We start from the raw sequence: 14337 nt of genomic DNA, 5'->3' as shown, positions 1-14337 counted from the left end.
TATTCCTGGGTTAATGGAGTCAGTAACCTGAAGCGTATTTAACACAAGGTACCACTGTATAAGACAACATTATTTGCTTTTTAAAAATAAATATATTTCAGATAAATATTTTAAGGGCAATGTAAGTTTAACAGTTAATGTGCAAAATAACTGGCCAATTTGCAGTTTCACTACGTCTTATGGAGACTATACCTATTAAAGATTATGCATAATGACAAAAGAATGTGCGATATTAGGGCAATATATGCATGCTCTCAGGAGCCTGTTGGAGCCAGGGGTGGCTGCCCTCCCCTCAAGGAAAAGTCCTTGCAAAGTATTTTCTGCTGGGTGGTAGTGGAATTCTGCAAGGGCACCTGGAACACTCCACTCTTGTCAAAGCTTGGCAAGTGAGGGGGGAGTGTTCCAGAAAGCTGAGGTGCTGTAGATCAGCAACAAAGCAGAGCTTCTCCACCAGTGGTTGAAGCAGTGGGGTAGGGTAGAAAATGCTACCTCTTGCATCTCAGCAACTTGAGGCAGCTGCTTCACCCCACATCATTCATAGGTCAGCTCTGGCTGAAGATTTTTTATTTTGACCTGGAAATTTGCACAATACCCTCTTAATAGACAAATTATTTGCACATTTTCTATGAGGCCAGGTAAAGGTGCACAATGGCCAGTTGTTATGCATATTAACTGCCCAATTTATATTCCCCCTAACACTAACTTAACAGAGAAAATAAGTGTTAACTCCTTGATTAATGTAAGTTTCCAAATAGTAATGATTGCTGGTTTTACTGGGCTAAACTTCACCTTGAACAGTGAAGTAAAGATATTATAACATTCATTCCTCTCTAATTCCACCATCCATTGGAGCGCAATTTATCTTTCTATTGAATTGTCTTCGAACATTATTGAGTTTGGTGGGCCTCCAATGTATTCAAGACAGAGTTTAATTTAAAACTGTTATGCCCCACATTTCAGTTATCGATAACTGAAATACATCATCACTTCTCTAAGTCACTTACAAAGTAATAAAGTAAGAGTTTAAAAACTCAACAGTCATTTAAGTGTCATAAGGAATAATAAGTCAGCCATATTTTCAGAAGGCTACTAACTAGCCATGGGTCATAATAAATGAAGTGTACCAGTATTAGAAAGTCTTCCAATAACAGAAGGCATCACTGCTGCCTCAATATAATTTTAAGGTTAGTCTTATTCTGATGGTAAGTCAATTGGTTCCAAAGGGTTGAGATCTCTATGGACAAGAAATTTTATCTCCAGCATAGGTGGGATATGAAAAGAGCTCCTTCACTAGATCTTTATGGATGAGTGGGTGGGTGGATGGATGGGATTTTACAGAATGAGATATTCTTAAGATACACAAGGGCTCTTTAATGGTAAGAATCAGCTCCTTCAATTTCATTCTTAAGTTGACCTAGCCAGTGCAGGGGTTGCAAAAATCAACAGAATTATTCATCCATCTTGTTTTTTGTTAGAAGATCCAATATCCCCTGCATTTTTCATCTGTTCTGCAAGAGTAGCTCTATGAAAAAATGTGTTGTAACATTTGCAGAGGCTACTTGGCTACAACTCATCACAACTATGACATTGGGATGCATTGATGGGGTTCTTGATAGGTCTAGCAAGTGGCCCAGCTTTCCCCCATTGATATTCATCATCACCTGATTCTGTTTTTCATAGAATGTGGTAGCATGTCAGAAATCAGAGCAAATGTGCACAAATTGGCCAGGGAGAGGTCAATTTTAAGTCAATCCAGAAAGATGAGATGCTGTTGACAGACTGAACCATTTGTGTGTTGATCCCAAATTGATCATGTAGCTTTCTCCTCACAAATGATTTCTTCTTCTTCTTCTTTGGTGATCACTCGTAGCAAGTTAGATTGTCTTTCATGAACATGGTCTTAACAGTGAGTCCGTAAGTGACTGTGGAGGCCAAATCTGGATCCACACATCCTTCCACAGTGGAGACATACATTTCAGGGTGGGAGTTGTTCATGGTGAGGGTTTGCCAAATGTGCCTTTGCACGTTTCTCTCTTTCGTCCTGAGTTTGAGCGTCTTCTAAGTCCATGACACCTTTGGTAAATGATTACAAGATGTCAGCAACCTTCTCCAAGCTCAGCCTCAGTTGAGAATTTTGGAGACTGCAATGGAGAAATAATCATTTCCAAGCCCTTCAATTCTTCTCCAGCTCAGACTAAAATCTGAGTCCAAAAGAGTGGTCAACATCCTTCCTGCCAGCACCTCTTAAACAAACTCCCACTCTCCTTTACTAAACTTGTGGCAACAGGAGCAACAGCAGGGCATGAGGGTAGGGAAGATGTTCTCCTCCTTGCTTCTGTGCTCTGGCATGCTGTGGATGAAGGGCACAGTGGCCCTGAAACTTAATAGTCTTCACATTGCAGTAGCCACTGGGTAAACTACCAGTCCAAAGGACCACCTAGACTTTCTTCCTGGCATGCTGTTCCACAGCACACTTTAGTGGTGAAGAGGAAAAGGAGAAAGGAGAAGACCTCCATCCCTCCATTGTCTCCATGTGCTACTGTTGTTTATGTCAGTGCTTCACTGAAAAATAAAGAGAAAGGGGTGTTTGGGGGCTGCAAGGGAAGCTGTTTGAGCAATTGGTAGGTCTGGCAAAAAGGGGGTGGGATCATTTTCTAAGACTTGGATTATCTCAGAAAATAATCTGAGTTCTTGCTGATTTCCCCCCCTTTAATAACTTCTATCACTTCTAAATTAATCCAAAACTGGGGAGAGCTTGCCCATCTCTACAATGAGAAAAGGAAGCATATATAATTTCTCCTTTTTTCATACACACACATACACAGTCAAAATGAAAGGGTTTTCATTCCCATGGCTTCAAATTTTCTAGAAGTTTTACATCTCTCATCTAGAGGCTATTGATCTAAACCATCCTGTTTCACTTTGAGGAATAAATTAAAACAAAAGAAGAAAACATATATTGGAGCTGCATTGAGAGCCTTGTTATTTTCCTTTTACAGTATTTCAGTTTTACAGTTCACTCAGATGAGAATAGATTTTGATAAATAACATGGAATAGTTGTAGCTCTGTGCAGCATGATTTATTGATGATATCTCCCACCCACCCTTTCTTGGTCAGGAACATTTTATGTCGACGGAGCCTTTGGGATTCCTCTCCTCTTCAAAATATGAATAATGTTATAATGTTTAACCAAACAGTATCATCCTTTTTAATTATTCAGAGGAGTTTAAATTTCTAGCATTTGGAATCAATGTGCTATTATGAAATAGCAATGCATTTGTAAAGAAAAAATCAATAGCCTTGGTTTTAATATAGCCTAAGCTTTTAAAACCAGCATTTAAAAAAATATATTTTATTTTATTTTACAAGCTCTACATACTGCTTTTCACTAAGTTTAAATCCCATGGGATCCCCCTGCCTTCCATTATGGTACTAAGAACATCCAGTATAACCTATAGCAGGAGTGGGGAAATCTCTTTCTATGGCCCCAGAGAACTCCCCAGATGTGATAGGCCTCCAGTGCCCACCAATTCTTTAAGAAGGTCCTGATCTGCACCACCAAGCATCAGCCAGGTGATGGCTTCTGACAAGACCATATTTGTATATTGCTCAGGGGCTACAACTGTGGGGAAAGGAGTATGGTTGGGCACCTTCATTCATCTCTTTGATGGGAGGGACCCAGCTGCAGTGTCTCCTTCTCCCCTTCATTGGCATATTGCTGAAATCCAAGAAGCTAGAAAGTGTTATTGTCCACATCTCTGGCATGGAAGAGGAACTAAAATGTTTCCCATCCATTCATATAAACAATGTAGCTCTCCAAAGCCAAGTTAGTGAAAATTCTCTTGGTGACCTCCATCCAGTTTCCATTTTACCTTCTCTTAAGACCAGCCATTGCCAACCAACTGCTCTCTAGATGCATTGGACTGCCAACCCCACAGAGGCATGAGAGTGATGGCTGGAGCTGGTAGGCATTTGTGGTCCAAAATATCTAGAGGGAACCAAGCTGGTGAAGGCTGGTCTAAACACTTGAAGTCCGAGTGTTGTGTTGTTTTTAAAGCTGCTAATAAAGATATGCAGAACACGGGGAGAATAATTCCATGCCTTCCGTATATATAAAACTTGCATTATTACTAATGGAAGCTGTAACTGCAATGGTAATAAAGAAATGTGACTTTATATTGTGCACCCACTCATTAAAGAGTCTTGTTTTGCAAAGGCAGCATGTGATATAACTGGGCAATTCTTCACAGAAACTATCTGTGAGCAAAATATGTCTCATTAGTTTCTTGTTAAGGTTCCCTGCATGAGTTTGTTTTTCTGTCAAATATATAAATACATAGCCGCTAACTGTGTTTCTACTTACTCCTTCACTTGCCGATGTTACAGTAACTAGAAGTGACCTACAGTGGAGCTAGGCTAGGCTAGCAAATCTACCATATAGGCTAAACATACAGAACTTAGTCATTGTGACACTGGACTAAAAACCTGAAAGGCTGGGGGTTGTTGTTGTTGTTTGTTTGTTTTCTTTTTGTTTCTTTTTGTTTTTTGTTTGCATTTTTCTATGTCAGGAACAGGCAGGAATCTGAAGGTTGTGCAGAGGAGGCAGAGGGGCAGGAGAATGATCCAGAGAAATGGGCCAGTGATTTGAGTGGTTTTGTTCCACCTGTGAAGCAGGGAGAAAAGACTCAGATGTGGGGGAAGAGTTGCAGGATGGTGCAGAGGTGAAAGAGACAGTCCCAAAGAGAGTTGGGCTGTTAGAATCTCCTCCATCGCCTCCCCCACTGTCTCCAAGGACAAGGAAGGGCTTAAAGTTTCAGGAGCAGCTGGAGATGCAGTGCAGGAGAAGTTGCTGGTTGCTTGTTGTGGCATTTGCCTGTTCTTTTGGAAATGTCAGTACGGGGGATAGAAAGGGTTAATAGGTAGACCAATAGAAAAGCCAGAGGCAGAGCCTACCTGTTTTTAAAAAGACTTAGCCAGAGGTTTAGACAGATGGGAAAAAGCAGTAGGGGAAAAGCAGTTGGGAGTTAAAGCAGTTGGAAGACAGATGGAAATAGAGAGACAGTTAGTGCAGTTGGTTCTTGTGTGAGGAGAGGTAGAAGAGGTAGAGACAGGATAAAATAAGACTAAGAGGGTAAAGGGTAACAGCGTTTCGAATGCATTTAAAGTTTATTTGTGTTTGCAATAAACTACAGTCTTCGTTGTTAACTTGAGAACTCGACTGAGACTGAGTGATTTACCGGGGAGAACCTGGTTGGTGGCAGCGGATTAGTGGTGTATGGGTCAATAGTCCTGAAACAACTGGGGGCTCCATACGAATGCCACACTTGTGCACACCATGTCAGAGGAGGGGTTTAAATGTGCTGAAGGGGGCATGGCATGCTGTTGCTCCAACTGTTGGGTAGGAGCACAGGTCTGAAGAGGGACGTGCCTAGCAAGCTCTTTAGCAGGAGTGGTGCATGTAATTCTTGTGCCTTTGGAGCTGATGTAATTTAGTCCTTTGCCAATAAAGAACTAAACTTCTAGTTGTGTGTCGTCCTTGTGGGGGCTGGATGGGGCCTCTGGACAATGTACTATATGTTTGGAATGTTGCTTGTGTATTTGGGGTGTATGGGGTGTTCGGGGAGGGGTAGTACCTTTGGTGGGTGACATATCACACTCCTTCTGGGATAGTTTGTCCACCTTTGGTCCCCACCCTGCACTCAGCTCTCACCTGTGGCTCCTAGAAGCTATCTGGTGGGTCTCAGCAACACCCCAAACTCATAACAACACAATACTAAGTTTTTACTTGGTAAGGAAGCACTTATGGTGACTTTACTGCTTTATTGCTTCCAGTCTCTAATCTAGAAGTGGGAGAAGAAACTAGTACCTAAGCTGGTTTGTTTTTCTTCCGCTCTTGAAAATATTCTGCAAATAATTTTTTAATAATGCACAATACATATACAGGTGGCAATATTCTTGGCAGTTCTTTGTCAGCAGCAGACTTTCATATTATTTAGGGTGTGTCTGTTTGAAAGGACAGTTTCTTAACATGTGGCTGTCATTTTTTCCTAACTGCTATTCAAGAATGATGTCCTCTCCAGCTGTGGTCAGACCAGTATAGTATGGTATGTTCTTCAGATGTAGTATACATGTTTGATATTCAATATGCATGCCCACACAAGTCTGATACTTTGTCAGATGTAGACATAAACTGATATCAGTTTTTCCTTCAGTGCACTGCTTATAAAACTTTGATGTTGTTAATGCCCATCTACTGTAAGTACTTGCCTATTTGCCTGTGCTTGAATGTGTTTCTTCCATGAATTCCCTTATCACACTCCACTGAAAAGTGTTTTTCAGCTTTTAGCAAGCATTCAAGCTGAAGCTTTGCTCTTTCATTAGTCAGACCAGAAATATGGGTGTTTAGGTCCAAGGTGGGCTCCTTCACAGTATCTCAGAATGCTGTAAATGATTCCTTGATGTTAGAGAAAGTTGGGTGGCCATATCTCAGGCATGCATTGTGTTCAGTGCAGCTGTCAGGGTTATCTTGTGCCTTAGGCAAGGCTAGGCACTTGCATCCTACCTAAAAAGAATTCTATCTTCAATTTTCAAAAACAGATAGCTTGCTGGGGGGGGGGATGAAAAGCAGAAAACTTGAAACTGCTAAATTTCATTTAAATTGCAAGAATAAGTAACACAACAATCTTTTATTATCTTTCTCAAATGCAGAAGATGTTTTAGCACACAAATCTTTTTGAATAATCTTGTCTCTAAAAAGTTTCAATTTTAGGCACATCAAAATATCACTTTGCATGCCTTTTCCTTTGCTGATTTGGCCACCAGTTCCTTCAGGTCAAGGGCTGATGCTTGAGCATGTTCAAATGATATAACTGACAAACCAAGTAGTCTCTTTTGAAACATTGTTGAGCATATGTAAGTTCTTATAAGTCTGCAATTTCAGAAACTGCGGTTACCACATGCCACTGATACTGGAAGTGTTTAGAAGGACCCTTAGAGCAACAGAAACATTAGGTACATTATCCAGGAATTTTTGTTATCATATGAAGAGAAATACTCCTTGTGGTGGCATAAACTTTGGAAGTCCTTGAGCTATTGCTGTATGTTCACAGCACAGATCTTCAGCATCAACATATTTGTTTCCATTGTGCATTAAGGTCCTTTCCAACTGTATGTCAGCCTATATAGCTCGGTTGGTTAGAGCATGGTGCTGATAATGCCAAGGTTGCAAGTTTGACCCCTGTATGGGAGAGCTTCATATTCCTGCACTGCAGGGGGTTGGACTTCCAACTCTATGATTCTTGGTATCATTTGGTTTTGCACTCAAGCAACAGCATTGTGTCAGTGACTTAGGCCTAGAAGGGACATGTTGTTTTCAGTTCAGTGCCAGGACTCAAGTCATGTACTACAGATATGAAGAATCAAGAATGCCTGAGTTTGTGCAGAGTATAGGTTGGTTTTTACTTTATTTTTCCACCACACCTAATTCTTAGTGTTGAGGCTCGGGAGCAGGTGAAGCAACAGCAGAGACTGAGTGCCTCATAAAGAAACATTTTTTATTAATCAGGCATGACTCCTGGTAACTGGAGTAATATTGTGATGAGTACTGGGTGATGTACTGAGGGGGTCAAGCACTTGTAAAAAATAGTATGAAGCCAAACATTACATTTCTTTCCCCTTCAGGGGTGTTTTGGGTTCTTTTCAGCACAGACTGCTGTAATCATTCTTTGTATTTATTGACTAGATTCTTTTTAGGGGACCTACAAACAATTCTATTTAAAATAAAAATAAACTAACATTGTAGGTTATACTGGGACTGTGATCTTCTGTGCATGTGAACATCCTTTAGAATGTCACAGAGAGTTCAGAACGCACAAGAAGAGCAAGATATTAAAAATGACACTTTTCATGCTGGGCCAAGATGACAATTTTGCCTGGGAGAGAGTTGCTTTTAGTTGTAATTCTACTGTAGAGGCTTCTTTTAAAGGAAGATGAACTTTGTGCACAATGAGTTATCTGGAACAATCTGGTGCCATATGACCTTCTGGGCTGAAGAGTTTACTTCAGGGGAGATATTGTTTTATCCAGATTATGGGGTGCATAACAACACCTCAAGCACTATGCTGGCAGTTTTAGGTAAGCTGTCTTTCTGTAGAACGTACCATAATAAAGCTAAGTTAGCCATGTCCATTAACTTCAATTGATCTAATCTGGACAAGAACTGAATGCCACCCACACATTTTATCTCATTTTCAATTTTCCTTCGGCACCTTCTCTTGCACTTTTGCCTCAGAAGAAGGAGACTTTCCTCTACCCTCCAAATTCTTTTGATTTCTAGCCATTTTTACTCAGCATACAAAAAGATTCTGATGCTGGCATTAGTCCAAGCAAAAGGGGGGTGGCATAGCTAAAGTGCAGGGCAAGCTGTGGCACCAAGGTCCACTAGTGGGTCATGCACCCCACTGTTTTAGAAGCACAGCTGTAGCGTCATTCAAATGGATTTAGAAGAAAAATATGTATCCCCCCCCCCCGAAATGTATGACACAGGTAAAATGTAGAAGAAATTATTATTATTTTATTATTTTTACTTATTTAATATACTGCCTTTAATCAGAAGATCTCAGGACGGTTCACAGAATAAAATACAGGGTAAAACACAAGTAAATAATTAAACCAAAACAACAAAACAATAACACCCCCCCCTTCCCACAGACACACTTAAAAGGCTGTAGAGTATTAATCAGCCCAAGGCCTGGTTGAAGAGTAGTCACTGGAGGCTTAATACTTATTTTACTCTTGTGGTGTCATTGCTGCCACCATGCCAAATTTTTGTGATGCAAAGCCTCTTAGGGAGCTGTGTGTGATATGATTTAAGCTGTAGTGTGTAAGCAGCAAAAGTCATATGATGCAGGGGTACTTTATGTGTTTTTCCTGTGGGCCGAGCTTTCATATGGAGTCACCTACTTCACCGTTTGTATGAAATGGATTTGTGTTGCTCTGGGAAATGGCTGAGACAACCGTTGAAGTAGATTCAGAAGGAAGCATGTCGAAGGATGAACCAAGTTAAAAAGACAAGAATGAAAGATCATGGGTGGCATCTTGTTCTGAAACTCTAATGCTTTCCCCCTGACATTAAGAGGTGTCCTTGACATTGGGTGTCAGTACATGGAACAGTTTTAATCTGTGATACAGCAGTAGCTCTGTGCAAATTGTTGATCCAACATGCGTAAAAGGGATTGGGATTTGATCGCTTTACCCAATTTCTCTCTGCCACACCCGCAAGGTCTATGACTGGCAGTCAAATTTGCATAGGCACCTTCACACACAAAACCCAACAGGAGCGGCTCTTGCACCTGCTTGCATTCAGCTGCATGTTCAGACTTGTGAGGCTGCAATCTATGCCCATTTAAATGGATGTAAACCCAGCTGAACACTGTGAATATATGCACATGGCTGTGCTTCCAAGTCCATTCCTATGCAGACGTACCTTGGTTCTCAAACAGAATGCATTCTGAGTGTCCGTTCGACTCCCGAAAACATTCGAAAACCAAGGCGTGGCTTCCAATTCACTGCAGGATTATCCTGCAGCCAATCAGAAGCAGTGGAAGCCATGCCAGGCTTCCAAAAATCATTCAAAACCCGTAACACTCACTTATGGGTTTTGATCGTTTGGGAGCTGATTTGTTTGGGAGCCAAAGCATTTGGGATCCAAGGTACGACTGTATGTTATTTGTACAACACAGCATAAGTACAGAGGATTAGGTCATTGGTAGGTGACTGGGGGAATCTTTGTATGCATTACCAGTCAGTCTTGTAATTTATTCTTGTGTAATGCTGTAATGGTGGCTATACAGTGGTACCTTGGGTTTCAAACACCTGGGGTTACAAAAACTTCGGGTTACAGACTCCGCTAACCCGGAAGTAGTACCTCAGGTTAAGAACTTTACCTCAGAATGAGTACAGAAATGGTGTGGCAGTGGCGCGGTGGCAGCAGGAGGCCCCATTAGCTAAAGTGGTACCTCAGGTTAAGAACAGTTACAGGTTAAGAACGGATGTCCAGAATGAATTAAGTTCGTAACCAGAGGTACCACTGTAAGCTACTTCCAGAATCAACAGAGGCAGTTCTCTGAACACTAACCACTGGAGAACAGCAGTGAGAGAGGGTCGTTACCCTCAAATTCAGCTTGTGGTCTTCCCGTGGGCATCCAGTAAGCTCTGGTGGCAAACAGAATGTGCTGTCTCTGACCCCTACTGTTTCCCTCAGTAAATTGGAGGGTGACCATTTGCTGTGGGTTGGGGAATGCTGCCCTAACTGTGTAGGTTCCCCACACAAAGAGGAGCTCTGGGAAATCAGGATTATATGTGGTGCAGGAAGCCCCCATGAATAGGAAAAGGCCACAGCTTGTAGCAGGTGAAGGAGGGGCCAAAGCTTAAGGTATTCACTTCTGCTCCCATGTTCTACTATCGTGAGTCCAAGTGGAGCAGCTGTTGCTATCCGATGAGGAAGATGAGGAGCAGAGCATGGAAGGCACCACAGGTGGGGAGCAGGCTGAGAGGGAGGATGTGGCCTCCTGTGCATTTAGATGTTGGGGGAAATGTAGGCAGTCCCATTAGCTGCCTAGCCTGCTCTAGCCTGCTCCCTAGCAATGGACGAGGGTTTTAACCTACCAGGAGGGGAGTCTGGGCAGCTGGAGTGGTACCTCAGCTTGTGGGACTGACCTCCATCCCATCACTGAAAACTCAGGGCTGCCTCTGCTGTTGGTAACAGATACATGCTCTTCATAGAAGCTTGTGCCTCCAAGTGTGTCAGTCTCACAGGGAGAGCACGCCACAGCTGAACTCAAAATCTGACAGGGAAGTGTGACCATATGTTGGGACATCTTTGCAGCTTTCATCTAGTTTTAGATCCCTGATGCTGATCTTAAATTATCTGGCTGTGCTTTTGGCATTCTGTACCCATAGCCTGACCTATGCCATTGTAAGCCTTAAATAAAGCTTTCCTCCTTACTCTCATGTAATAACCTCTGTTGTAGCATTTGGGTTACTTACTCATGAGTTGAAATCCTTAATAGGGTTTATATCCCATGGAAATATATTTCACAATGGGAGTCATTCACTTCTTGGACATCCCAGATGAAATTTATTAAAAGAGCTTTGGTACAACCTTTCCACTGATATTTGCTTAGGATTGCAACCTTAAAAATACTGTATGTTCATTTTCTCATTTGGTATTATTCTGATAAAATATGTTTGGTTAATTTAGGGTAAGGGGAAAATATGGAAAGTAGTACCAATGAAATTCTCAATTTAGTTTTCAACAATTATCATTGAATCTCAAAAATGTTGGATGCTTAAGTTGATTAAAAGTGTGGATTTTGCTTGCTTTTAGTTTGGTGGCCACGAAGGAAACAGACAGTGCAAGATCGCGCAGCATGCCAATGTCCCCATCAGATTTCCTGGATAAATTAATGGGTAGGATGTCTGGCTACGATGCAAGAATAAGACCGAACTTCAAAGGTAATGTCATCTCCTAGGTGTCCATTTGGGTTATAATGTTGCTTCAATTGTTTTAGAAGCAAGAAAAATGTTTGGCTCATAATTGAGAATATGGTTTTGATCATTCACACTTCAACAATCTTTTCTTTTTTAAAACAACAACTCCATGTTCTTCTGCTGGTTCAAACTTCTAGAGACGTTACAGTGCTAAATTTCAGTTGCAATGGAGAATTCCTGCAACATTTTTGGATGACAGAATATAAATTACTAAACGTAGTTAAGGTTATGTTAGAAACATGAAAGAATATAGCAGCTATTCAGTGCCAAACAGTTCTGTAATATGCCTGTTACGAAGTGTCAAACTGGATGTGACAGTCTTGCCACACGAAATGGGAAGAATGCAGAACTACTTTGCCAACCTTCTGACTTTGCCCCAGCTAGTCCTCCCTATCCTGCAGAAAGTCCCCAAAACATCACACAAGCGGGTAGCTATAACAGGTAGCACAGTGATAAAACAGTTAGTTATGAGTAGGCATGGGGTGAAAAAATGCAGCCTATTGCAATTAAACATCCACATGCCCACATAGTTTAAAAGCAACCACAGAAATTGTATGACATTTAAGTAAATATATATAGGTGGAAGTATTTCTAGAACTGGCTGGAAATAATAATAAAAAATAGACAAAGATGAGATTCCTTAGGCCAATGGTACTCTGCTATGCTCCCTTGAAAAGATGGACTGTTATGGGTGGTGCTGAGAACTTACATTATTCAAATTTTCTGTTTGTTTCAAGCCATCAGGTGCTAGAGATTTGGTCAGAACTAAAACTTAGATGCTGCAATGCTGTGGGCAAACTAAAATACTGGGTCAGGGTAAGAATAGAGAGCAATGCCCACCATTCCTAAAGGAGGGAGACCACCACATGGGTTTCAGATGGCTCAGCCATAGCTGATCCTGGCTCTGCCCTTGTATTGGAATCTTATTCAATAGTGATGTGTATGAATTAGTCAATTGTGTGGGTCTTTCACACACAATAATCACCTAATTGGGAAAGACACACACAGTTTGTCTTGCCCACATGATTCCAGTATTCGTGTCCAGTATCCATGTGCATACCATCCCTGTGGAGGACTGCATCATGCAATTATATTTTGGAGGAAAATATGAAACCCTCTGACCCATGTGTATGTATTGGCTGGGTGCCTGAATTCAAAATGCAGGAGAGAGCCTTCAGTAGCAGAGTTTAAACTCAGAATAATGTGGGAATGTAGGTTGCTAGACCATTTTATCCCATTTGCTTGCATACGGTGCTCCTCTCTTTCTAGATATTCTCTTTCACACAAAATGGTTTCCATCGGGAGGTTTATTTCAATCATTCCCCATGGTGACTTGGACCACATAGTAAGCTATCAGTGTTCTCAGTGTCCTCAAAACCTTAAACCCAAGCATGTGCAGAGGAGCAGACTGAATTCCTTCATCTGCATAGCAACTCAGTGAACCACTTCACACAAACAGCTTCCTAGCCATAGGGAACCATTTAATTCTGCCTCCATGGGCAGCTGTTCCATATGTGCTGAGCCTTGTGTGCTTGGGTTTTTTGCTTGGTGAGAGAAAAAAGAAGGTTGCTATATAAGTGAACTTGCACAGTTACATAAGATATGCACTTCTAATATTACTTTCCTGATGTTGTGGCGGTATCATCTTCCTAATTACTCTCTCTCCCCCACTGCCACTGCTTTGCAGCCGAAGCTGTTCTTGTTTACTTACCATAGTTATTCCCATTAGCACATAAACTTCAAGTTCAATCTACCTTAGCTACGCTGCACAGAAGATGACTTCAGGCAAATAATAGGAGGCAATCCAATCTCTTTCCACTTTTTATTGGAATCTTTTAAAGATCTCCAGGGGAAAGCATTAGTAGAAAGCTGAAGGCATGGAGGGTCATTTGGAGATTGGATAGTGGAGCTTATTATAGACGCCAGGAGGTCATGCCAACTGTGGAATAGGGCAGATGTTGAGCCAGTAGTGAATTCTTCTGCAACATGTATTCTAAATATCAAAAGCCTTATTTTGTAATTGCTGGAACACGTTTGCTGGAACGTGTCCAGAGGAGGGCAACCAAAATGGTCAAAGGCCTGGAAACGATGCCTTATGAGGAACGGCTAAGGGAGCTGGGCATGTTTAGCCTGGAGAAGAGGAGGTTAAGGGGTGATATGATAGCCATGTTCAAATATATAAAAGGATGTCACATAGAGGAGGGAGAAAGGTTGTTTTCTGCTGCTCCAGAGAAGCGGACACGGAGCAATGGATCCAAACTACAAGAAAGAAGATTCCACCTAAACATTAGGAAGAACTTCCTGACAGCAAAAGCTGTTCGACAGTGGAATTTGCTGCCAAGGAGTGTAGTGGAGTCTCCTTCTTTGGAGGTCTTTAAGCAGAGGCTTGACAACCATATGCCAGGAGTGCTCTGATGGTGTTTCCTGCTTAGCAGGGGGTTGGACTCGATGGCCCGTGTGGTCTCTTCCAACTCTATGATTCTATGAATACAGAAGGGACCCAAGTCTAATTTGGCACTTTTCTCTTTCTTAAAAGCATACTTTGCAAAAAAACAACAACAAATAAATCTGAACTATTATGTGGTAGTTAGTTTTAATGTTTTTTAGTTCTGTCCTTCTGCCACAGAGTGGCTTAACAGAAACATAAAACTGAAACAATCATGCTATAAAAATATCAATAACATCACAAGATTGCAATTAAAATACTAAAGCACTAAGTAATATATGTAAAATCATAGCCCAGAAACAATACAATTCATGTTCCAAAAGCAAAGATAAACAGGAAC

At 41.4% G+C, this 14337-nt stretch overlaps 1 protein-coding gene across 2 annotated transcripts in view; it reads left to right on the top strand.

Annotated features, from left to right (window-relative positions):
• GLRA3 (glycine receptor alpha 3) overlaps positions 1-14337 on the top strand; it is an 82001-nt gene that overhangs the window by 9897 nt on the left and 57767 nt on the right. For both annotated transcript variants that reach the window (XM_081926127.1, XM_081926126.1), the window contains exon 2: positions 11388-11515. In XM_081926127.1, coding sequence (XP_081782253.1) covers positions 11388-11515 — 128 coding nt within the window. The remainder of the gene's footprint in view (positions 1-11387; positions 11516-14337) is intronic.

This window comes from Podarcis melisellensis (genome assembly GCF_964234715.1).
Source record: "Podarcis melisellensis genome assembly, chromosome: 9".
NCBI classification, from domain to species: domain Eukaryota; kingdom Metazoa; phylum Chordata; class Lepidosauria; order Squamata; family Lacertidae; genus Podarcis; species Podarcis melisellensis.
The sequence above is the reverse complement of the archived record's forward strand: the minus strand, read 5'-3'. Positions and strand labels throughout refer to the sequence as shown.